This window comes from Lepus europaeus, chromosome 16 (genome assembly GCF_033115175.1).
Source record: "Lepus europaeus isolate LE1 chromosome 16, mLepTim1.pri, whole genome shotgun sequence".
Lineage (NCBI taxonomy): Eukaryota > Metazoa > Chordata > Mammalia > Lagomorpha > Leporidae > Lepus > Lepus europaeus.
In genome coordinates, this window is record NC_084842.1 from 54233353 (window position 1) to 54259953 (window position 26601).

At 38.0% G+C, this 26601-nt stretch overlaps 1 protein-coding gene across 2 annotated transcripts in view; it reads left to right on the forward strand.

Moving 5' to 3' along the window:
• YIPF7 (Yip1 domain family member 7) overlaps nucleotides 1–11992 on the forward strand; it is a 45145-nt gene extending 33153 nt beyond the window's left edge. The window contains exons 5-7 of one of the 2 annotated variants that reach the window (XM_062213224.1): nucleotides 3296–3441; nucleotides 8184–8365; nucleotides 11248–11992. In XM_062213224.1, the coding sequence (XP_062069208.1) occupies nucleotides 3296–3441; nucleotides 8184–8365; nucleotides 11248–11410 (491 nt within the window). In that variant the 3' untranslated portion in view covers nucleotides 11411–11992. The remainder of the gene's footprint in view (nucleotides 1–3295; nucleotides 3442–8183; nucleotides 8366–11247) is intronic. The other variant, XM_062213225.1, reaches the window with a different exon arrangement.
• Nucleotides 11993–26601: the final 14609 nt, after the last annotated feature.

A 26601-nucleotide genomic window follows, 5' to 3' on the forward strand; every position in this document is an offset into this window, starting at 1 on the left:
TTTATAATAAATTTGAATACAAAATACTTCTGTATAAAGCACATAAAATCTTTTGTTCCTATAAAATATTTAGATTTTATGTTCACTATTTCATGACTTAATGTTGAAACATGTGCAGAAGTTAATTAAGCCATCAAACAAATGGGTGAAATCACTAATAGTGTTGCATAAAGAATTTTTCATTGGGGTTTTTTCAGAAATGATTTTTTTAAGACAAAGATGTTTGGAATAAAATGCTATTTTATTGTGGAAAATATTGATAATACAATATGATCATGATGTCAAAATTTAAGTTTGTGCCGGTGCCGCGACTCACTTGGCTAATCCTCTGCCTACGGCACCGGCACCCTGAGTTCTAGTCCCGGTTGGGGTGCCGGATTCTGTCCCAGTTGCCCCTCTTCCAGTCCAGCTCTCTGCTGTGGCCTGGGAAGGCAGTGGAGGATGGCTCAAGTGCTTGGGCCCTGCACCCACGTGGGAGACCAGGAGGAAGCACCTGGCTCCAGGCTTCAGATGGGCGCAGCGCACCAACCACAGCGCACCAGCTGTGGCGGCCATTTGGGGGGTGAACCAACGGAAAATGGAAGACCTTTCTCTCTGTCTCTCTCTCTCTCACTGTCTAACTCTGCCTGTCAAAAAAAAAATTTAAGTTTGAAAATAATATAAGCCTCCAGTGAAATTAATGTAAGTCACATCATTTCTCAATTTTTAAAGTTCCTCTTTTAAAAATTATATTAGATGATCTAACCTCATTATAAGCTTAGTAAACTGAGTACGTTGTCAAGTGTGTGCCCAGTAAGACATATATAAATGCACTTTGTACAATGGATGATATAGAGAATTTGAAATATAAGTCATTCTCTTACTTTTATTAATTTAATCAAATTCTTTTTAAGCTGAGAATAATACATACCAACCTGAGCATTAAATGAGTAAAGGAATACTCTTTCCCAGTTAATAAAGTATCTGGTTGACCCTCTGAAATTTCTACGTTGTTCAGGAAAGGTCCCTCCATGTCATGTAGATCATTAAAAGTCCACCTTGTATTCTATATATGCAATGGCAGCTTTGCAAGATACTTTAGTGATACATGCCATTGTAAAAGAAGTTGAACTGACCAAAGAGGGTTGCTGAATCCTGAGAAGGAAAATTGAATGCCAAACACAAATGAATTTAGGAAGACAGTCCTTCCCATGGGAGAATTGGGCTCAACCAAAAAAATAATAGGGCCTGGAATTGTGGTGCAGTAGGTTAAACCCCTACCTGTGACACCAGCATTGGGTGCTGGTTCAAGCAACATCTGCTCCACTTACATCCAGCTCCTGGCTAATGCATCTGAGAAAAGCAGCAGAAGATGGCCCAAGTGCCTGGGCTCCTCTTCCCACGTGGGAGACCTGGAAGAAGCTCCTGGCCCCTGGCTTTGGCCTAGCCTACCCTGGCCATTGCAACCAGTTGGGGAGGAAACCAGCAGATCTCTCCATCCCCCCTCTTCCCCCATCCCTCCCTCTCCTTCTCTGATAACTGTGTCTTTCAATTAAATAAATCTATATAAAAAACTTTAATAAAATAAAAACAACAACAAAACACCATTATGAGGTTAGGTGTACATTGACCCCCACCACAATTATAAGGTTAAAAACATGTGGTCTCAAGTCAGATTGTTCAGTGTTGAAACCTATATTTTTATATTATTGGCTCTGTGACTTTGGACATGTTAATCTCTTGAGAACATAGCCATCTAATATATAAAATGGAAATAAAATAATAGTACCATCTTCATTGAATGTCACTAAGATCAGTGCATGTAAATTTGGTGGGGTCCAAAGTAGTTCATTTTAGTTGAAATGTATGCACTTACAGCAGGTTAGTGTCTGTTCTTCTAGCATCTTCTTCTTCTTTATTGAATTATTTAAATTGTTGAAGCAAGGCAACTAGTTTGATTGCTGGTTCCTAAATAATCAAATTGCACTGTCTCCCTTAGATGTTGTCCTTTTTTACCATGACAGTTTATCTTTATAGGAATGGCAAGAAAAGAAACTGATGTGATGTCGATATTTGTTTTTATGTTCAGTGGATGTCATATGGCTCAATATCTTTCTCTATAAAAATGTTACAAGAGAAGCAGAATCTAGCAGAGGGGTATGGGGGGAGGCAGCCAGAATTCTTTGGAAAGTAAGCATTGGAAAATAATAACAATTTATAAATGAGGTTGGATTCATAAACACTGACCTATTGATTTTGGATATTTTATTCTAACACTATCACTCAAAAAGGCAAGGTTAACTTGTCTCCAGAACGAAATCTTTGAATACATTGACTTAACCTTATAGTGCATTAACCTTATGAAAAGGTGCTTGCACATCATGATTACTTTTACTTACAGAAAAATCTCTTCTCCTTCCTCCTCTGCAGAGTATCAGGCATTTAGTGTAAAACCACTCTTCTCATTAAGCAAGTAGAAATTAAATCCCAGACCTGAGCTCAATCTCTTTAGTCTAGCTAGTACTTCAATTTGAAAACTGATGCCATTCTTGATGTGACCACATTTTAGAAGTGCTAATAAGTGAAAATACAGGAAAAGGAAACATCTCAATGGCAACATGATGAGACTTCTGATCTGTTAACTTCTATATTATTTTTTACTACATAGTGTCAACTTCCCAATTTTTAACTAGGTATTTGCAGCATTAATTAGGAAAATTTTTCCTTTTTGAAATTCTTTCTTTAAAATACTTCTTTTAGCTCATTGTTTGGAAACAACTTTTTTTAGTTTGTTTTTATACTTTTTTTTTTTAATTTATTTTACAGGTAGAGTTATAGACAGTGAGAGAGAGAGAGAGACAGAGAGAAAGGTCTTCCTTCCGTTGGTTCACTCCCCAAATAGCCGCTATGGCTGGTGCTGCGCTGATCCGAAGCCAGAAGCCAGGTGCTTCTTCCTGGTCTCCCATGCAGGTTCAGGGGCCCAAGCACCTGGGCCATCCTCCACTGCCCTCCTGGGCCACAGCAGAGAGCTGGACTGGAAGAGGAGCAAACAGGACTAGAACCCAGCGCCCATATGGGGATGCCAGCGCCACAGGCGGAGGATCAACCAAGTGAGCCATGGCGCTGGCCCCAGAAGTTTTAATATATTAGCAGTTTAATCGCTTCTTGGCCTTTTGGCTAAGATCAAGTGTAGGAGTTTAGTTTATGAAGTTGTAATAAAACATGAAAATACTAAGTAAATGAATAATATAAATTAATATTTTATTAAAGAATAAACTCATTTTTAATATTTGTTTAATTATTTTTCTTTTTGCAGAACTTGGAATCAATTTTGATCACATTTGGCAAAAAACCTTGACGGTGTTAAACCCACTGAAGCCAGCAGATGGCAGCATCATGAATGAAACAGACCTCACTGGGCCCATCCTTTTTTGCATAGCCCTGGGAGCCACACTGCTTCTGGTAATGTGTTAACAGCAAATACTCAGTGCTAATGCTTGGCCTTTCCAGTGTCAGACTTGAAGCTGTCTTTGTAAACTCAGAAGAAAGTATGTTGCTTTTTAAGAATATAGAGAAAAATTTTAAGTTTGTGTTTCCATCTTTTTCAGTGAGACATATTTAATTGAATCATAGGGACAAAAAAAGCTACTATTATGTATTACACCAGATTAAAAACATTTAAACATAATTGCAAGAGTCAAACCACTAAGTAAAATTTTCAACAAAACTAGGGAGCACTTATATGTTTCTTGTTTTTAAGACATCTGTCCGAGGCAGGCATTTGGTCTAAAGTTAGGATGACAAGAAGGATGCCTACATCCTCTGTGGTACTTGGGTTGGAACACTGCCTCTTTACTCCCATTTCCCACAGTACACAACAGGGAATATAGCAGGGAAAAGCTCAGGGAATTTGGGTCCCTGCCAACCACATTAGAAATCTGGATTGCAGACATTTGGAGAGTGAAACAGAGGATGGGAGCTCTAACTTCTCTACCTCTCAAATACATAAAAAGTTAATTAACTATTAAGTGAATACATAAATAAAAAGATCGTCAGCCTGGAATATTTGAAGGAAAACATGGGTTAGGAAAACATGAGACCCACAGGTCATATCCTGTTTTATGTTAAATGTCCCTTGTGGCACTAGACACCTGACTTCTCTTTGGTCACTGCTGTCTGTGATGACAGAAATACTTGACAGTATTTTTAACATCTTGTGAGGCATGAATTGTGTCTCCTTGTGTCTGAAGAGGCTACTAAGAATTAAATTTCTTTGCAACAATGATTTATTTACTCAACCTATATTTTTTTCTCTTACATTTTTATATTTCTGCTTTTTAATGAAGGCTTTCCCCTGATTTTATCAATATGCCTCATGTGTAGGCCCCTTTCATTCTTTATATCTGGAAGTTATAATAGCAAGTCACCAAAATGGTAAAGAAAACATATTTCCACATAAATAAAATTAAGAATGCCTTCTAGCTCATGGTTTAATGCAACATTTTAATTGTTTTGGAGGAAAACATGGAAAAAAAAAGTCTATGATTTATATACAAGAAGGGGATGACAATGCACTAAAAACAGGATGAGAAAAAGTTCCAGTTGTCCTGAAAAGTACAGTTTCATTAATTACAATGAGATCAACCTGGCAGGATAAATAATGTAGGAAATTACAGATTCTACAAAAAGCTCTTAAAATGTCTGTTCAGTCCGTTTTCTATTCTTTCTCATGAGAATAATTTATATTTCAACATAACCACAGTTTTTAAAAAGTAGTTTAAGATGTATTTCAACTAAATAAATTTTCACTTTTCATTGATTAATTATATAACATCAATCAAAATACTGATAGCAATATAGTTTCTGTTTGGTAATATGGCCAGTAATAACATCATCTTTATCCAATACAATGGCATCTAATGATAACATTTTTGTCTTTGTTCTACAGCACATACTAATACTCTGTAAATCAAACACTATATCTACTAGAGTTTTAATTTAGTCTTTAGCTTCCCTTCTTCTGTCTTTGTCACAGTATTTGATAATCTTAGATTATGCTGCTAAGTAAGGCCATGTCAATTAATCAAGTAGTCAGAAACAATCAATTTAATATATTAACTCATCTTTCTTTTTCAAATCATTTGTAATACATCAGCTGTTTGATTTTCCATAGAAAATATTACTGTTACTGTGCCTTAAAAAATACATTAATCCCATTAAGATCACTCTTGGATGTGTTAGTTGGAGCCATTTAAATATTCTCTCTGATATTTTAAGTACAAAACAATATAAATAAAGAAGTGAGAAAATTGGATCTTCCCCTAACTCTGCCACCAGCTGGGATCTTGCTTTGGCTTCCTATTTTGATGCCTTAATTTCTTTCTTTTTTTTTTTTCAAAACAAAAGGCATTTCTTTGAATAGTTCTTAAGCTTTATTTTGGTTCTAAAATTTTGAGAAATAAAAGAAAAATGTATTTTCTGAAATTTTGTATGCAATTTTAGAATTAGATGTGGTAACTTCAGAATTCATTCTGATAAATACAACATAAGACCCTCCAAAATCTCCTACTGGATTTTAATTGAAGTAGCATTTAACTCAGAATCCATTAAATATAGGTTAACTCTGCCCTGGATGTTTACAACTAAAATGTAAGTGGTGATTTATAGGCTGGTACCCGCATTTCACTAGAGAAAGTAAAAATTCAGAACCTGTATCTAATCTGTTCATTATCTACAGAGGTGTAAGATTCATAGTCACATAGTCATCATCTTTATGATTTAGGTTGTCATAAAACACAATGCATTTTAGTGGACTTTCTTCAGGCTTCAGGAAGCAAATCAGAAAAGTCAGGTATAAGCCCTCATCAATTTAGTTTCACTTATTTTTTTTTCCCCCAAATTATTTTCAACCCCAACACCAAGAATATAAGTGGTTTAAAGCTATTACTCCATTTAATTTTTGATAGGACTATGTTTATGATCTGAAAAAGCAACATACATAGCCAATATAAAAGTATAATCAGAGAAATACTAATTATTTTGAGTCAAGATATGGCCATGATGGTGGTATAGGGAGGATATTGAAAAATTCAGAGATTAACAAAATGACATATTTGTTTTCTATTTCAATCATAGTCAAATTTGAAATAATTTCTAAATGGTGGTGATTTCTGCAAATGAAATTGCAACTTAAATTGGACAAATTAACAACAGAAAGACATAAAGAAACAGGCCAATAACTGGTGGGGATAGGCATAATTTTACTACAAAATTAGTTTCATGGCTCCCTATTTACTCCACCTCATTCATAAAACTGCCTTTTAGGGCCAGGAAAATCCAGTTATGTGCCCGTTAGGTATAAGTTTCCCTTTACATTACAGTTAGCCCTACCTCAGAATTATCCCATCCAAGTAAAATATTAAGTAGAATATATGTCTAATACATGAAAGTGTTTGGAAATCGTTGGTACTTTCCAAGTGAAGCAAACCCACCCAATAGAACAATGCATAACGACATCCATGATCAGCATTATTTCATAAAATGGACATAAGAATGCAAAAGATGAGGCCAGCATTTTGGTATAGCAAGTAAAGCTGCTGCCTGCAAGGCCGGCATCCAACATGGGTGCTGGTTCAAGTCCCTGCTGTTGCACTTCTGATCCAGCTTCTCGCTAATGTGCCAGAGAAGGAAGTGGAAGATGGTCCAAGAAGTTGGGCCCCTGCATCCATGTGGGTGACCTGGAAGAAGCTCCTGGATGTTGACTTTGGTCTGGCCCAGCCCTGGCTGTTGCAGTCATTTGGGGAGTGAGCCATAAATGAAAGAACTCTCTGTCTCTTTCTTTGCAACTCTGCCTTTCCAATAAATAAAATGAATCTTTTAAAAATAAAGAATGCAAGTGACATTCAATGAGAACCTATCAATGATCATGCTGGAGAAAATCCTGCTGGGGTAACTCAGGAATATTTTGTGAAAGAACTTAGAAGTGACCAATCTCTCCAACTCAAGAAGTCAAAGTAGGTGGACAATTTTGAATGTTAGCATGGTCATGACATTCATTATCCTTAATTGGTTGCTGAATAAATATCTCTTTTAAATGGATAACAGCTGTGGAGAAGGAAAAAAAATGACAGACACAATGCTTTCTCCTTCTCTCTCATTCTAAATTTATCAGATCTTTCATTGTTTTCCCACAATTCCCTTGGAAACCAGAGTCAGCCTATTCAGTCTCTAAGTTTTAGTCATCTTTGTGTAAATATAAAAGACAAATGTATTCCTTGCTGGAACTTTGGCATTCTTGGGCAGCAAATATTAAAATATCCCATGTTGAATTAATAGCAGGATGTGACTAATTTATTAGGGTTCGTGGTCACCCAGTGAATACCTTGTTGGTAATTATTTTTATAAATTCTCCTTGGAAGATTAGTGGTGTACCTTGAACACTAGTTTTAGCTATGCTTTTTTTTTATGTTGCCAAGTGGTTTACAAAAACCAGCATTTCATAAAGTATGATCAGTTAACTTGGTAATAAGCATTATCAAAAAGAAAAATATTCTGTAGCCAAATAAATTTGGGATACGCTGAGTTAAATATAATTTAGTAAGTCTCGTTATTTTAGGACTTGTTTTATCTCCTATCGTGTTTAAGGACCTAAATTTTAGAGACAGGATTGAAATCCAGTCTACACTGCTTAGCATTTTATTATCTTGAGGAAGTCACTTTACCCCTCTGCACCTTAGTTTCTTCATGTTTGAAGTTGATAAAATAATGGTACCTATTTCATAGGGTTTTTATGTGGATTAAATGAGCACATGTAGGACAATTAGAATAGGACCTGACAGTAAATCTCATAGATGCTTACTAATCTTAGTAATATATTTTGTAAATCTCTGACTAACTTGGAGTTTGAGTCATTATTTCATTCATTCAGTGATTCATCAAATACACTCTGCTTTATACCTTGTACTCTTGATAGACAATCTATGATTAAATAGTATAAATCTGGCAATAATTCCTCTTCTCTGTGGCATGCTTGTACCATCACAAAGTCAGGGGTGTTTGCTTTCAGGATCTGATCCCCCAGCTTTCTGATGATGATAGTCCAAACATAAGGAACAGCACTCAGTAGACTATAAATGTTCTCTTTTATTCTGATGTCTTTTTAATATTTGGTGTCCATTAAATCTGTTTTCTTTGCATTGTTTCAGGCAGGAAAAGTTCAATTTGGTTACGTATATGGTATGAGTGCCATTGGCTGCCTTGGGATTCACGCCTTATTGAACCTGATGAGCTCTTCAGGAGTGTCATATGGCTGTGTGGCGAGTGTTCTGGGTTACTGTCTGCTGCCCATGGTCATCCTTTCCAGCTGTGCCATCTTCTTTTCGCTGCAGTAAGTGCATGAGCTGATTGACCCCCCATGCATAGTCATCACTAAGGCTTGCCACACCTGTGCAAAAGTTAAGCTTTTTCTGATCGTTTCAGCAGTGGAATTGGGGAAACCATTACTATTAAAAGCTGCACAGATTCAGAAAAGTAGGTCAGTTCTGGCTCAGGTGCTCTTCCTATTCCAATGATTTAAAAAATAAATTAAGGCAAGTTATCTGTAAAACTGGCACTTCTTAAGTTGTCACATTCTTCAATGTGAACTATTATGATGGGTAATATAACAACCACAGAAAATTCACTTATTTAATTTTGGAAGAGTAAGTGCCTGCTGAACACTGACAAATTGCTTCAGCTCCCAGGCACTCTACCTTCTAGGCTAGAAGCCACTGTTCTTTCTCAGCTGGGCTCCTTGCAGCACAGAATTCCCAGGAATCCTGATGAGGATATGAATGCTCAAGAATTTTATAGCATATATGCTCAGTCAATACAGATTTAAAAATTTTTTTTTCTTGCTTCACTTAGGCAGTTCCTATGTATAACTGGAAACCATTAAAGATACAGCAGATTTAAGTTTCCGTTGGGTACTTTCCCAGGGCATGTGTGTCACTACCACATTGGTTAGGGACACTGAATAAATATATAGCCCTCTGTCAACTGCCATGCTCTCTAAACCCACTTGGAAATAAACATTTACTTTCTGTGTTAATTCTTCTAAATATAGAGTCACCCTTAGCATTTTCTCCTCAGATGATCCAAGTCTTAGGTTTTTAAAGCTACATTGGATAGGATATCATATAGAGAATTTACCAATTCCAGTGATAAATATCGTGGAAAAGCCTTTATTGTTTTTGTATAATTATAAATAATTTTTTCGGGAGACCGGGAGGAAGCACCTGGCTCCTGGCTTCAGATTGGCATAACTCCAGCCGTGGCAGCCATTTTGGGGGTGGGCCAGCAGAGGGAGGACCTTTCTCTCTGTCTCTCTCTCTCTCTCTCTCTCTCTCTCTCTCTCTCTATGTCTAGCTCTATCTGTCAAATAAAAAAAAATTAAAAATTAAGAAGATTTAGTTAGAAATAGTTCTTTGTTTTAAAATGGCCTCATATTTTAAGGTAGAATTTTGGAGAGTAACTTAGAGTTACTCTAAGTTAAATTCTTTATTAGCAAGTACTCAACATTTTAAAATGAAAAACATGATAAGAAATGGATGCTCAGGATATATAAATATAATTTGAATTATATTTATACTATTTTCCCATGGAAAAATTCCATATTCTTCATATTGTATGCTACAGCAAGCTGGTCCATTTTCTCTGTTGTTTAGCACAGAATCTGACATATTACCACAGAGTCTACTTTGTCAGATGCTTTCACAGAAGACTATTATCATGATCCATTGTTTAAAAATTCTAATTGTTAAACATTATTTTCAATAAAATTGACATCTGTGGCATCTTAAGTGTCTTCATAATATTAGTGAAGAAAATAGCAACTAAAACTCTAGGATTTGAAGAATCAGCATAAATCTGAAATTTTTCCCTGGCTTTTCTCATTCTGAAATTAGAAAGGATAATTTAGAGATATTTTAAGTTATATTAAAAGAGAATAAGTTATCTGACCTCTATGATCATTAACTTGTTACTGTCTCATTCAAATTAAATATAATTTAAAATATAATTTTATATTTTGTTGAAAAATCATGTAAATTAAATAATTCTACATTATTCCTAATAGAAATTAATTAAACAAATGAATATATTATTTTTTTAATATTCTGGGGTTATTACAATGTAAGACATTGTATGAATTTTTTTTGCTTTGGTTCAGTTGTTAACAGCAAACATTTGTGTCATTCTCACAAACAATAAACACAGTTCTCAACTTCAGAATCAAGCCATGGTGGAGGCAGGCAGCTCAGTTGGTGCTGGAAACAACCATGGTCCAGGGGTTGGGAGATCTTCACCTGATACCCACTTTGATAGGCAGTTTGTTGTCACAGCACCGTGGTAAAGCTGGGTGCTAGATATCTCCTGAGACATCCTCTAGCTCTTATGTCTTGTTTTTCTAAATAATGCACTGCAATTTGCGCACTTGAGAAGAAATGCATTCTTTATCACTCATACTCCCCTTTTTTTATTCCCAAGGGGCTAGACTTAACTACCTCATCGACTATTGGTTCTCAAAGAGCTGATTGTTTCCATATATTACTTATTGAAGCTACAACAGATTTGAACAAATTTGTTCTGTTTTTATTACAATGTTACAACAGATTTGTTCAGATCTGTTGTAACATTGTAACAAAAACAGGACAAACCAAGAAAACAAAAAAATACAAAACACATATACCATAAAACACACAAAAATGGCTCTGAAGGGATGAGGTGAGAAGGCACACACAAATGTGCTTTCCACTCTACTGGAGCAGTTTTAGGCTTTCCCATCTCAGATAAAGTCTTGGGACATGGACTTGGGAATAGATATTAGCCACTGTGATAGGTTTCTCTGCCTTTTCTTATTTTGTGGGTCCATTCATAAAGAAGGTCGGGGAAAGGAAATTGTTCACTATAAAAGAAGGCCCTATTTACGGTGACAGATAGGAATGTCAGAAGTCGGGATATGAACATTGACAGAGGACAGTGAATGCACATGATTATTTCTGTTTTTATTAATCCTAGTTTTACTGGAGTCTACAGTATTTCTCTTCTATGGTGTTTTGACACAAAAAATTTCTAACTGGCTGTGGCCTTTTGAATTCATATGATTCATTTTACAAATGGATAAAATGGTTATAAATATTGTACCAAGCACATTTCAGAGGCAGTTCTGAATCAATGATTTCCTTTCTTTTCACCTATATAAGGCAACCACTTTTTTTGTGTTTGCTATAGGGGCATCTTTGGAACCGTGTCAGCATTGGTCATCATTGGCTGGTGTAGTCTTTCAGCCTCTAAGATCTTCATTTCGGCCTTAGATATGGAAGGACAGCAGCTTCTCATTGCCTACCCTTGTGCCTTACTTTATGGACTTTTTGCTCTCCTAACAGTTTTCTGAAGAGTGTTGAAAAGGTGTTGAAATTTTCTATTTGTTTAATGTTCAGATTATCCTGGAAATGAATCAGCATTCGAATTTGGTGATAGAGTTTCTGTATCTGCTGTTGCAAGAATAAGCAGAGAGACAAAATAGCACTTAAGGGTGGTGCTCTAATGGCTTGTTCAGTGTGAAGGATGTTTTGTTTTTCATTTTGGTGTGGTAAAACTTTTTAAAATAATTACAAATAAAAGGTATGTAGTTGCTGTACTAATGGACACTACTTTCTGAGAAATTAGAAATAAAGAAAACCATATGCTTGCTGTTTAAATTAAATCTATACTAAGCCTTTTGAAAAATATTCATGATGGCTCAAGGTGTATGTACATGGGTTAAAAAGGTATATTTATGGGGTTTTATTTACCCAAAGAATCAAAGAACCTCCTGTATTTTGATTAACTTACTTTAGTGACTGCTCTTTGGTTCCATTTGGATAATGCACTGACTCACCACTTCCCCACTTACTTGGTCTAGATGCCATCATCCATTACTATAATTTCTCCCTTGCATATATCTTCCACAGCCTTAGCATTTTCTCCACAAGTAAATGCATCTTACTAGTGAGAACCCACTGTTTGCCTTGAATTGTATTATTGTATTTTTGTTCTTAATATTTGTTGATTGATTTACTTGAGAGAGGGGGACAGAGGACCCTCTACTGGTTCACTCATCTACTGGTTCACCCCTCAAATGCCTTCAACAGTTGGGAACCAAGAATACAATTCAGGTATCCCATATGGGTGGTAGGAACTCAATCACCACTGCCACCCACAGTCTGCATTGGCAGGAAGCTGGAGTCACAAGCTGGAGCTGGGGACCAAACTCAGGCATTTGCACGTGGGACATGGGTGTCTTTCAATGGGTAGCTTAAATGCCCCCCCCCCTTCATGTTACTATATCTTGAATAGCTTCTAATTACTACACTTAAATCCTAATTGTAAATTCTTTTTTAAAAAGACATTTATTTCAAAGGTAGAGTTACACACACACAAGCACACATACAGAGAGAGAGAGAGAGAGAGAGAGAGAGAGAGGTGTCTTCCATCCACTGGTCCACACTCCAAATAGCCACAATGGCCAAGGCTGGTCCAGGCCAAAGCCTGAAGCCAGGAGCTTCCTCCAGGTATCCCATTTCCTTACAAAGTCTGAAGGACTAGAGCTTTTTTCTGCTGCTTTTTCAGGCACACTAGCAGGGAGCTGGATTAGAAATGGATCAGCAAGGACTTGAACTACAGCCCATATAGGATCTAGCACTGCAAGCAGTGGCTTAACCTACACTCAACACCAGCCCCTAATTGTATATTCTTTACTAAATTATCTCTCATATTGTCTTATATGGCTACATTACACTAGTTCTTCACTGCTCAAACCCCCAACATTCTTTTCTTCTTCATTTCCCAGTGTTAACTGATTCTTATTTTATTGAAAACCATTGTGGTGTAGCAGCTAAAGCTACATAAGGGCACTGGTTCAAGTCCTGGCTGCTCCACTTCTGATCCAGCTCTCTGCTATGGCCTGGGAAGGCAGTAGAAAATGGCCCAAGTCCTTGAGCCCCTGCACCCACGTGAGAGACCTGGAAGAATCTCCTGGCTCCTAGCTTCAGGTCAGCGCAGCTCCTACCATTGCAGCCATCTGGGGAGTGAACCATCCAATGGAAGATCTCTCTCTCTGCCTCTCTTTCTCTGTGTAATTCTATCAAATAAATAAATAAATCTTAAAAAAAGAAAGAAAACCAGAAACATCTAGAAGAAAAGTACTTCATTTCATTTCCCCACCATCTACCAACCTACTTCCATCTTTACCTACATACATACTCTGCCTTATCTCTTGTCATTCCTTTCCCTTCTCAATAGTCACCTCCTCTCTGACATAATGAATATTTTCTCTAGTCCTATTATCCATGTCAGCACATAAACATATTTCCATATCTCCTATCTTAAAAATATTTCAATTTAACATCATTCTCCAGCTATGGCTCATTTCTATGTTCCTCTTATAGCGAAAAAATGCTTGAAAAAGTTGTCTGTTGCCTCTGCCTCCATGTTATCACTTTCTAGTCTCTCTTTCTTACAGTCCATCAATATTTCATCACCCTGTTGATCAAGGCCACCTTGGTCAAAGAAACAACAACACATCTTGCTATATCCACAGTTTAATTCTCAGTTTCATTTTACTTCAACTCTCAGAGGTATTTATTTGATTAGCCTCTTCATTAGCCTCCCTCCACTAGCCGGGAGGTAAGTGAGGTACTAACTTCTTCATTTGATTTCTGGAGTGTCACAAGCTCTCAGATGTTTCTGTTACCTCACTGACAGCTCTTTCTCAGTCTGTCTGGCTGGACTTCTTTCCTTTTTTCGATATCCAATCTCTTCTGCAATACTTATCACTAAATGAGGTCACTTGATTACATACATGGCTTTAAAAATCTATAACTTCGGCTTGTGCCGCAGCTCACTAGGCTAATCCTCCACCTGTGGCACCGGCACCCTGGGTCCTAGTATCGGTTGGGGCACTAGATTCTGTCCCGGTTGCTCCTCTTCCAGTCCAGCTCTCTGAAATAGCCCAGGAAGGCAGTGGAGGATGGCCCAGGTCCTTAGGCCCTGCACCCGCATGGGAGACCAGGAGAAGCACCTGGCTCCTGGCTTCGGATCGGCGCAGCACCGGCCGTAGTGGCCAGTTGGGGGGTGAACCAACGGAAAAAGGAAGATCTTTCTCTCTCTCTCACTGTCTAACTCTGCCCATCCAAAAAAAAAAAATCTACAACTCCATATTTTCATCTTCATGTAACACTTTCCCATGAGCTTCTACCATACACATCTCATTTATACTTAATATCTCCATTTATTTATTTCATGATAGTTGCAAAAATAGCTTTCTGAAACTAAACCCTTGCCTTCCACACTGTCCCACTTGCTCCTCTGTGCCTCTTCCAAATTTCCTCATCTTTTTAATGAAAAACACAAGTCACCCAGTAACTCCATCTACAAGCTGGTAGCAAGTCTTTGTTATTCTTACTTTGACAGCCCACATCTAGTTAATCAATTATTTTGGCTCTACCATCAAAATATTCCCAAATGTGACCATGTCTCATGAACCCCTTCTTTGCCAATGCTACTCCAAGCCACTCTCCTCTTTTGCCTGACTGAAGCAGTCACATAACTGGTTTCTTGCCCCCATACCTTCTTCCCAGCAGCCTTTTCTATATGCAGCAGCTTGTGTGATTTTTTAAAAGTGTAAATCACTTACATCATCCCAGAGGCTTTCAAAGATTAAAACTGAAAGATAGGCAAATGTATACATGTGAAAACTTGGAAACAATTAAAAAATCATAATAATCAGGAATGAGGTAAATAAATAGTTCATTTGGATGATTGAGTGCTAGATAACTATAACATATTTTGGAAGAATCATGACATAAGACAAAACATGTTTAAGTTTTTGCCATTTTGATATTTACTGAGGACTTCCTATGGTTTGGGCTAGGACTTTTGTGTATATTAACTCACTGAATCCTCACAAAAATTTCAAGAAAAGCAGTTAGCATCATCTCCATTTCACAGCTACTGAGTTATAGAGAAGCTCAACCACTTTCCCAGGATTATTCAGTCAATAACTAGGATTTGGACAAGGGAAGCTTGATTCCAGATCTAATAATCAGTACCTAATGCTGTTTGGTACCTAATAACAACATGACTACTGTTTATTCTGCTTAGAGTATTTAGGGTAATGTGCTTCACCTTCTTATAAAACAGTAAAAATATAAAAGAATTCAGAATGCTAACAGGTTAAAGTGGTACCTATACATCTTCTGAGTCCATTTCTGAACTCTAGTTGAAATAAATTATGCAGTTTCAGATCTAGTTACCACTTGGATAGAAAAAATTCACAAAATATAGTTCATTTTCCCCATTCCAAGAAGTTTCAGCATTACAAGAATTTGTATAAAATGGAGGGCTTTTTTTCAAAATTTTAAACAAATTGTGTAATGTGTTTGTGGTCAGTAGATTATGTTACAGTGTAAATGATAAAGCAGATGGGAACACATTCAGTGTACACAAGTAGAAACATATCTTTTTGCTTTAATAGACCCCAGAAAACTTTTTCCTTTTCCCTTTTCCTCAAAATGCTTTCAAAATTGTTTGTATGGGAATAAAACATTTTGTTTTTCACTTTTCCGTCTTCTTCTGGGTGGATGAAAGTTACAGATTATGTGCTAAGGGTAAATGGCACATTTGGAGTCCAGAGATGGCCTTCATTTCTACAGGAATGATTGGGGACATGTGCTGAAAATAAAAGTCCTGAATTGCTGAGACTCAAGTGCCCCAGTTCACAACAATTTAACTAGGGCAGTGGCCTTTGCAACATCGATGACAGATGCTTTCCTACTCCATCCTGGCTCCAGATGAATAACGCCAACAGTAAAACCACATTGACAATCTGCTGCTCCTCTTTTTTTTTTTTTTTTTTTTTTAAGACTATGGTAGTTCTGTGCTATTTCTGTGATACAATCAAGGGTCTACAGTTTCAAATCAGTTTTCATTTTTAAGTTGAAATCTGGAATTGTTATTATTAAATTTTTTTTTTCAAAAAGAAAACCAACCATGTTGAGTCACAAGCAACTCATGAAGGTGCTGACCAAAATATATATTTTCAGATAAAATAATGAAAATAATAGTTTTCATAAAGGTAAGATTTGTGGGCTTCTATACTGTTGATGTGTCATGCAGAGTCTTGAAAATATCTTGAACCCAGACTTTGACACAGAAAGAGGAGGAAAAAATCAGTCCATCCTAGGTTCTGATACTGCTTTGCATGTAAACAGCTGGGTGACATTGAGATCCTTTTACATAGCTTTTTGAATCTCATTTTCTTCACATAGAAAATGAACTGAATGAGTCAGAGTTTGCAAGGTCCTTATCAGGACTAAAGAACATGCTGCATATAAATTACTCAGCCCAGTGCCCTGGCATATAGTAATTACTCAGTAAATGGGAACTTAGCACAGCTGTAATAGATCCTCTGGAATGGGATTTTAGGGAAGGCTATTTACTTTTCCATAATGTCATGAATAAATTATGGGTAAAAGATGATGACTTTAATTGAAATGCACACTTAATGGAAAACAATTATTTTGGTATAATAGTACAATTGGTGAAGAAGATCATGTCAAGGCCAGCCAAACTCTTTTAGAGTTTTGCTAGAAATATTAACCCAATTTATGAGTTTAAAAGAAGGGCCTCTTTTGAAGTTTCATTATTTAGTCACCAAGCATCTGAACGTCTTTCTTATGTTGAAGTTATTTACCATATCCTAAAGCAGACAGTGATACCCTCTCTCTGATCCCTAGCAGCTAGTGACCCATGAACTAGGAATAGCCAATAAGATTATTTTGTTTAGGCCTTGAAATTCTTGTTAAATGGATCCAAAAGCAGTAGGGCAGTTAGAAATAATTGTGAAAGCAAAAACCATATTCTAGCAGTGGTAGAAGCTGAGCAGATGTACAGGGCTTCATATCAGTGTATGCAGCACTCACATACAGAAAATTTAGTCCCTATACTTTCATTGTAGAGGTTTTAATGAACAGAGCAGCACATCAAAATAGTACTTGAGGAGAAGGCATTTGGTCTAGCGGTTAATATATTGATTTGAGTTTCCTACCTATAACAATGGTGTCCTTGGAATCAAACCCCAGCTCTGCTACTGATTCCAGTTTCCTGCTAATGAACACCATGGGAGGCGGAAGTGGATGGCTCAAACTATTAATTTCTGCTACCTACATGGAAGACTGGGATTGAGTTTACTGCTTCTGGCATTAGGCTGGCCCAGTCCTGGCTATCGTAGGCATTTGGGGAGTAAACTACTGGGTGGGAGCTCTGTCTGTCTCTCAAAGAAGTAAACAAAAATTAAGAAAAACAATACTCGAAACAGTATAATTTGGGAGGTTTTTTGTATCTAATATATAATTCCCAGGTTCTGGGTTTAGCTAAAGAACTTGGGTTTTATCTGTCCCAGCAGCAAAACTCTTGAGACTAACTGAAGGCTGTATTTGATGATGTACAATGTTGTATAAAGAGACGACTCCTACATGAAAAACAGCATTCAAAAAACAGAATGTTGAATATTTCTGAGAGGTAGAATCTAGGGCAAGGGCGAAGAGAGTGGTAAAGAATGCCAGTCATGGCAGAGCTATCTGAAGGTCCTCCCACTGACGGAGCCAAAGGGCACCCAGCACCTCAGCCACAGCCTGCAAGGAGATCATCGTCTGCAGGTGATTCAATCTGCCTTGACTTTTAAAATGGCAAATGAGGAATTCATTCTCACTTAATAAAACATGTGAGCCTTGTCGATTAACAGCCATTCTGAACTTCTATTGGAGGAGTCATTTATTGAGCAGACAGGGGTGAGAGAAGCCAGTACAACAATTATAAACAAGGATATTCTTTTATCAAATGTTTATTAGGGAAACTTTCATAGGATGCTTTCACAACTCTAGGATATGTTTAGAATGTGTTTGTAGATACCCGAGAATGCCACTGAGTGTTTCTATATTTGATATTCTTCATTTGCCTAGGATGTTTGCTGGAATGAGTCCAAACAGCATATAGAATAAGCGAGAGTATTCCTATTGCTGGCATTATTTTTGTAAACACAGGCAACAAATGCATTTATTTTATATCTATTTGGATATGACCCTGGGCTTGTTTGCAACAAATCATAGAGCCTGGTATAATGTTTTGCATCCCCTTAACCTATACCCCATCGTTCTGCCCTGGATCCTGACTGCTATTACAAAACATTGCTTAATTAAAATAATAAATCAGAAATTAAACAACTCCTCCCTGATGAATGATATGCATTAATGCTAACTTGATCTTATTAGAAACCCACTTCCAGAAAGATTTCCCAAGTTAATTCCCTCCAGCACCAAGTCTTTTCAATAAACCTCTCATCCTTTAAGGACTTGGATAAAATAGACCCTTTAAATAGCCATTAGTATTTGCTTGAACATTATATTTTCATAGATTACTATTTTAAAATAATGAGAAATTCTACTTTACTAATCTTTGCTTTCAATCATAGCTTCAACTAATTGAGAAAATTCCTCTTAACTTGAGCAGAATGAACTCATCCAGACTATTTTACCATTGGCATCAGAGCCATCCTGGGTCACACACACAGCTTCAGAACAGCAGCCCTTTGGGTGTAAAACACTGCTCCCATGTGGCCCATAGCTGCCAAAGCCAGACCTCCACCTTTATTTCTGGATGTGAATATATTCCTCTTGACCAGTGTGGTTGTGTGTTGTTGCTGTTGTTGCTTTCAGATTCATCCACTCTTATTTTCTTTCATGAGTAGAGGGAGAAATATAATATATATTATAATGTAATATATATTATATAATAGATATGAAGGAGGGTTTAAAGAGTGGGTATATGGAGGGGATCCATTGTTTTAGTGCTTTATATAGAATATGTCATTTCACCATAAAAATAAATCAGTCCAGGGTAGACTTTGGTTTGTCAGTTAAGATGCCACTTGGGAACACCCACATCCCTTATCATAGTCTTGAGTTTGAGTGCTGATCCATGTTTCTGATGCCAGCTTCCTGCTAATGTGCACCCAGTCAGCAGGTGATTGTATATTGACACTCACATGGCAGACCTTTCTGCCCAGCCTTATCTGTTGCAAGCATTTGGGGAGTGAAACAGAGGGTAGGAGATTCTCTCTCTCTCTCTGACTTTCAAAGAATAAATATTTTTTTAAAATGAGGCATTGAACTAATGAGGAATTTAAACTAAGAACATAATGCCTTTTTTGGAATGCCCTCCTAGCACCTACCCTGTTGGAGGTATTACTACATGGTATTGAAATCCCTACTTACTTGGCAACAACTTCAATGGAATTTAAGAGTCAAAGTACTGACAGTATCAGTTTGCTAGGGCTGCCACAACAAAGTACCACAGAATGGGGGACTTAAATAATAGCAATGCATTGCCTCACAGTTCTGGAGGATGAAATTCTAAGATCAGGGTGGGTGTGAGCAGGTTTGGTTTCTTCTGCAGTCTTTCTCCTTAGCTTGCAGATGGCCACCTTCTCACTGAATCTTCACATGGTCTTTCCTCAGTCTGTGTGTCTGTATCCCAATCTCCTCTTCTTTTAAGAACATCAGTCAGATTGGATTAGAATCTACCCATTTGATGTCATATTACATTATTTACATCTTTGAAGACCCTATGCCCAAATGCAGTCAGTCATATTCTGAGTTAATCTATACATTCTGAGTCAGAGGACACACAATCCAGATCATAATGCTGTCCTTGTGTAATCATTTTTATATCCTCATCATCAGGCATGGAAAATGATATGTATTAGATAGCCAGTGAAAGAAGACTGATGTCAGGGCGGGCACCGTGGCTCACTTGGTTAATCCTCCATCTGCGGCGCCAGCATCCCATCAGTTCTAGTCCTGGTTGCTCCTCTTCCAGTCCAGCTCTCTGCTGTGGCCCGGGAGTGCAGTGGAGGATGGCCCAAGTGCTTGGGCCCCTGAACCCATATGGGAGACCAGGAAGAAGCATCTGGCTCCTGGCTTCGGATCAGCGCAGCGCCAGCCATAGCAGCCATTTGGGGAGTGAACCAATGGAAGAAAGACTTTTCTCTCTCTCCTCTCTGTCTCTCTCTCTCTGTAACTCTACCTGTCAAATAATAAATAAAAAACCTACATAAAAGAAGACTGATGTCAAGTTTATATGCTTGTTCCTATTGTATCACTTGCTTATCCAAGTAATTTTCTAATCTCTTTCTCATTCTGCTACAAACAATTTTTTTCCATATGTTAAATGAAGAAGCAATGTCTACCCCACTCCCATTGGCCTTTCATGAAATATGACCACCACCATCAATTCCCTTTCCATACCAAGTATCATTCTCCTTCCTGTACCTAAGCTGCCATGACTGCTTTGACCAACAAGCAGGTGAAAATGACACTGAGGAGACACTGCAAGATGGCTGAATAGGGAGTGAGCTTACTGCTCTAGTCTAGGGGAAGATAGTTAAAAAGAAGTGGAGAGAGTGGTATCTCAGGGAAGAGATAGGGAGAAAACTACAGGGGAAACTCCTTGCAAATTAGTGGGACTGTAGATCTCCTGTGAAGAGTGTGGGACAGTAAACTGTGGATGTAAATGGAGGGTTTGGACATGTACAATGCAGTACCCCAGCAGCCAAGGGCCTCAGCACCTGTGTTGGAGAGTGAGGTGAGACCAGACTGCAGCAGCCCAAGCCACTGATGACAAAACTGTGGGAAGAGCCTGATATAAGTCCGGTTTGGAGCCCAGTGGGGTACAGTGTACCTCCCAACCTAGAGGGAAAAAGGGGGGTAGGCACGTTTCTCTCTCTCCAACCACCCAGCACTGGTGTCCTGTAACTATCTGAGAGAGAGCAGATGCCATTTTGGACACATTTAACAGTTGCTTCAGCTTGTGTCCACGTACCCAGCAACCAGCTGAGAGGAGATGCCTGAGTCTGTCTGGGAGGGGGTGGGCATTAGTGACTGTGGGAGCCCTGTGCACTGGGACAGACTGTGAAAAGACTGGCTGCATGAGAGGGTGCAGGGCGTGGCTGGGTCTCTGGAAAGTTATTGTGGATGGTTCCAAACACTCAGGGCTCCCTGATTGCCTGGTGAGTCATTGCTGCAAGATCCCTGCTTACACTGAGATCTGCATGGATCCTTTGTGTGGTTCTTGTGGCAACGTGGATGAATATTGCACCCACTGGGGCTAGTGCCCATGCATTGGTCTCCTTGGTGGAGAGGAGGTGAGCATGAGACTACTCCAACAGAGCTGGTCAAACCCTCCCCTCTGATTAAAATAAAAGAGAGAGAGAGATTTACCTTGCCTAACATGAGTGTCACCTTGGATACTGCCCTCACCTGGAGTACTGAATAGAGCTTCAGGGCCACACCCAGCAAATGCCTCTGGGTATTTACTGAAAGAGCAGATACTCCACTAGCTACAGAAGCATAATCTAAAGAAAAAAGAAGAAAATCAACAAGTACCTCCCCAAATGCCTAAAAATAAACACAGAGATTCAAAAAACAAAAATAAGGAAGACAACATGATGCCCCCAAAGGAACACAATAAAATTTCATATTGAATGTGAAGGTGAAGAGATTGAAGAAATGCTGGAAACAGAATTCAAAAAATTGATCATATGATTATTTAGAAGTAATCAGAAGCAAATCCATGAATTAAAGAAATCCATACATGCCATGAATGAAAAATTTCCCATGAAATAGAGGTTTTAAAGGGAAATAAAAATGAAATATTAAAAATGAAGAATTTAATTATCAATTAAAAATGCCATGGAAAGTCTTAATAAAGGACTCAATGATTGAGAAGAAATAATATCTGATTAGAAGACAAATCTCTGGAAGTTTTACAGTCATACAAAAAAAAAAAAGAAGAAGAAATTAGAAAACTAAATAACAATGTCAGATATTTATGGGATACTATCAAATGACCCAACATGCAGGTCTTAGGAGTTCCTGAAGGCATGATATGTAGAATGATGGAATGGATTAGAAGGTCTTTTTAGTGAAATAATAATAGAAAACTTTTCTAATTTGGAGAAAGAAAGGAATGTCCAGGTACAGGAAGCACACAGAACTCCTAATAGATGTGACCAGAAAAGATCTTAACCATGACACACTGTAGTCAAACTCTCCATAGTAAAACATAAAGAACAGGCTTTAAAATGTGCACAGAAGAAATGAAAGGTTACTTCCAGAGGATCTCCAATTAGAATCACAGCTGACTTCTCATGAGAATCTCCATAGGCAAGGAGAGAATGGCAAGATATATTCCAAGTCTTAAGAGAAAAAAACCTCCAACCCAGAATACTGTACTCTGCTAAGCTCTCATTTGTGAATGAAGGTGAAACATTTTGTATTTTGTATACAAGCCAATTGAATCCAACAACACATCAGAAAGATTATTCACCCAGACCATGTGGAATTAACCCTGGTATTCAGGATGTTTCAACATCTGCAAATCAATCAATGTGATACATCACATTAACAAATTGAGGAACAAAAAACATATGTATCAATAGATGCAAAGAAAGCATTTGATAAAATACAACATCCTTTGATGATGAAATTTTTAAGCAACTTGGGTATAGAAAGAATATTCCTAAACACAATGAAAGCAATTTATGAAAAACCCAAGGCCAGCACCCCATTGAATGGGGAAAAGTTGGAAGCATCCCACTAAGATTCAGATCCAGACAAGAATGCCCACTGTCACCATTGCTATCCAACATAGTCCTGGAAGTTTTAGCCAGAGCCATTAAAAAGGATACAAATTGTGAAGGAGAAAGTCAAACTATCCCTATTTGCAGATGACTTAATTTTATATATAGGGGAATCCAAAAGACTCCAGGAAGAGACTATTGGAATTCATAAAAGAGTTTGGTAAAATGGCAGGATATAAAATCAACATACATAAATCAATACCCTTTGTATATGTATACACAGTTCATGCCATGGCAGAGAAAGAACTTCTAAGATCAATCCCATTCACAATAGTTGCAAAAAAATTAAATACCTGGGAATAAATTTTTTTTTTTTTTTTTTTGACAGGCAGAGTGGACAGTGAGAGAGAGAGACAGAGAGAAAGGTCTTCCTTTTGCCGTTGGTTCACCCTCCAATGGCCGCCGCGGTAGGTGCGCTGCGGCCAGCGCACCGCGCTGATCCGATGGCAGGAGCCAGGTGCTTCTCCTGGTCTCCCATGGGGTGCAGGACCCAAGCACTTGGGCCATCCTCCACTGCACTCCCTGGCCACAGCAGAGAGCTGGCCTGGAAGAGGGGCAACCGGGACAGGATCGGTGCCCCAACCGGGACTAGAACCCGGTGTGCTGGCGCCGCAAGGCGGAGGATTAGCCTAGTGAGCCGCGGCGCCGGCCTAAATACCTGGGAATAAATTTAATAAAGGACATCAAAGATCTCAGTGATGAGAATTACAAAACATCAAAGAAAGAAAAAGAAGAATGCACTAAAAAGTGGAAAAGTCTTCCATGCTCATGGATTGGAAGAATCAATATCATCAAAATGTCAACACTATTGAAAGCAATTTATAGATCCAAGGTGATACAAAACTACCAAGGTCATTCTCAGATATAGAAAAAATGATGCTGAAATATATATGGAACCACAGAGGATCCTGAATAGCTAACACAATCTTATACAACAAAAACAACCTGCACCCCATGGGAGACCAGGATAAGTACCTGGCTCCTGCCTTCAGATCAGCACGGTGCGCCAGCCGCAGCACGCCGGCCGTGGCGGCCATTGGAGGGTGAACCAACGGCAAAGGAAGACCTTTCTCTCTGTCTCTCTCTCTCTCACTATCCCCTCTGCCTGTCAAAAAAATAAATAAATAAATAAAAATTAAAAAATTATAAAAAAAAAGAAATGGGCAAAGGACTTAAAAAGACATTTTTCAAAAAATGAAGTCCAAATGGCCAACTGACACATGAAAAAATGCTCAGAGACACTAGTTATCAGGAAATGTAAATCAAAACCACAATGAGGTTTTTACATCAGCCCAGTTAGAATGGCTTTCATACAGAAATCAACAAACAACAAATGCTGGCAAGGGTGTGGGGAAAAAGGCACCCTAATCCACTGTTGGTGGGAATGTAAACTGGTACAGCCACTGTGGAAGATGGCTTGGAGATGCCTCTGAAATCTGAATATAGGCCCAGCGATCTGAATATGATGCAGCCATCCCGCTCCTGGGTATTTACCCAAGGGGAATGAAATTAGCATATTAAATATTTATCTGTACCCCTATTTATCATAGTTCAATTCACAATAGCAAAGATATGGAATCAACCCAAATGTCTATTATCTGAATATGGGAAAAATAAATTATAGGAGATGTACACCATAGAATACTACACAGTGGTAAAACAAAATGAAATCTTGTCATTTGAAACAAAATGGATGCAACTGGAAAACAATGTACTTAGTGAAATAACCCAGTCCCAAAAGGACAAATATCATAAGTTCTCCTTGATCTTTGATAATTAATAGAGCGCTTAAAATGTAATCTATAGAAGTGAAGTTGACACTTGACATGTGATGATTTTGAACAGCCATTGTCTTGACTGTTGAGGAACAGTTTTTGTTTTCATAATATTTGTTGAACACTTTATTTTGTATAGACTTAATTGTATGTGAATAAAGTTAATTGAATATAGATCTTAGTAAAATATAAGACTAGGAATAGGAGAAGGAGGAGGAAGAAGGGTGGGAGTGTGGGTGTGATGGGAAGAATCATTAAGTTCCTAAAGTTGTATTTATGAAATACATGGCATTTGTATACCTTGAATAAAAGGCTTCTGGGAAAAATAAATGGAATAGTTCAGAACTATACTATTATAAAAATGTAATATATTAAAATAAAATTTATAATAATCAGTGAAGGTGAAGGTAGAAATACTGAGTAGTGTTGATTTTGCTAATTAACATTATGGAAGAATGATTTTAGACTTATGTTATAATAATAAATAAACTTTACATACATTTCAAAAAAGAAAACAACACTGTACTAGTTATTAGTGCAACCTTTGAGAGAACTGACTGCTTCTGCTTTCAGACTCTTAAAGCCTTCAGCCACTATGTAAGAAGTTCAAGCTACTCCACTGGAATACAAGGATGCCTGGAAAAGCCCTGAGGTGCTAGAAATGTCCATGACAAAGACATACTAGACAGATAGCTTCTAATATGAAAATACTCTGATGGGAATTGCAATCTGAAGTCCTATCCCTCTAGCTGGCTCTATGGTGTACTGGGTAAAGCTGCTGCCTACTGCTTCGGCATCCCACATGGGGGCTGGTATGAGTCCTGGCTGCTCTGCTTCAGATTCAGCCCACTGTCCATGGGCCTGGAAAAGCAGTGGAAGATGGTCTATGTGTTTGGGCCCCTGCACCTGTGTGGGAGACCCAAAGGAAGCTCTGCATTTCAGGCATGGAAAGCCAAGCCGCTGAGGCAAAAAATGTCCTACATGAAGGATCTCGGTGGGTGAGACCCCAGTGGAAAGAAGTGGTCATCAAAGAAGGAGGTACTTTTATCTGAAGCAAGGAGAGAACTTCCATTTTGCTTATGGCCTTGTCTAAATACTGGCAGAGTTTGTGGATTCAAAAGACTTCCATAGCCCAGGCAGCTCATGCCAAGAGACTTGATCACTGATGTCATACATAAGAGTGTCAGTTGTTAAATTAACAACAAGAATCACTGTGCACTAACTTCCCATTCAGCACCTCTGTCCCCAAAGAGTTGTATTCTTACTATGTCTAAGTGCTTGCAAAACATATATCATTCTTGCTTCTTTAATGTTAATTAAGTTTCTAAAAAAAAAAAAGGAGTGAAATTAACTTCAAGAGTGAAATTAACTTCTAGATTGTTGAGGAACAGTTATTTTTGTTTGTTTTATTTTTTGTTTTTTCAGTTTTTTTGTGCAAATTGCTGAACTCTTTACTTAATATAGATTGGTTTTCTGTGTATAAAGTCAATGGAAAATGGATCCTAGTGGAGAATGCGACTGGGAATGGGAGAGAGAGAAGGAGGATAGGTGGGAGAGTGGGTGGGAGGGAAGGTAAGGTGGGAAGAATCACTACATTCCTAAAGTTGTACTTATGAAATGCAGTAAGTCTGTATTCCTTAAATAAAAGGTTTCTTTGGTGGGGGGGGGGGGGACAAAACAAAAACATATGAACCTCTGGGCTCCTGGATTTGGGTGGGCCCAACTCTGGCTGTTGCAGCCACTTGGGGAGTGAACCAGTGAATGGATGATCTCTCTCCTTCTATCAACTCTACCTTTCAAATAAATAAATCTTAAAAAAAGAAGTCCTATTTCTCCTTAGCCCCTCCCCTGATACCACAGCTATTTCCATGTTTAGTGACATCACCAAATCCCCACCTCCATTTGAAAGCCTTGGGGATAGCTAGAGTACCATGATCTCACAGAATTATTTTGTCCAGAAAAGGCAGTGATGGCAATCTTGTCTTCTATCTTCAACCAAGAGGTTAGCTGGCTCTGTCCAAAGGGAACTCCAAGTCTCTAAGCAATTTAACAAAAAAAAAAAAAAATTTAGGA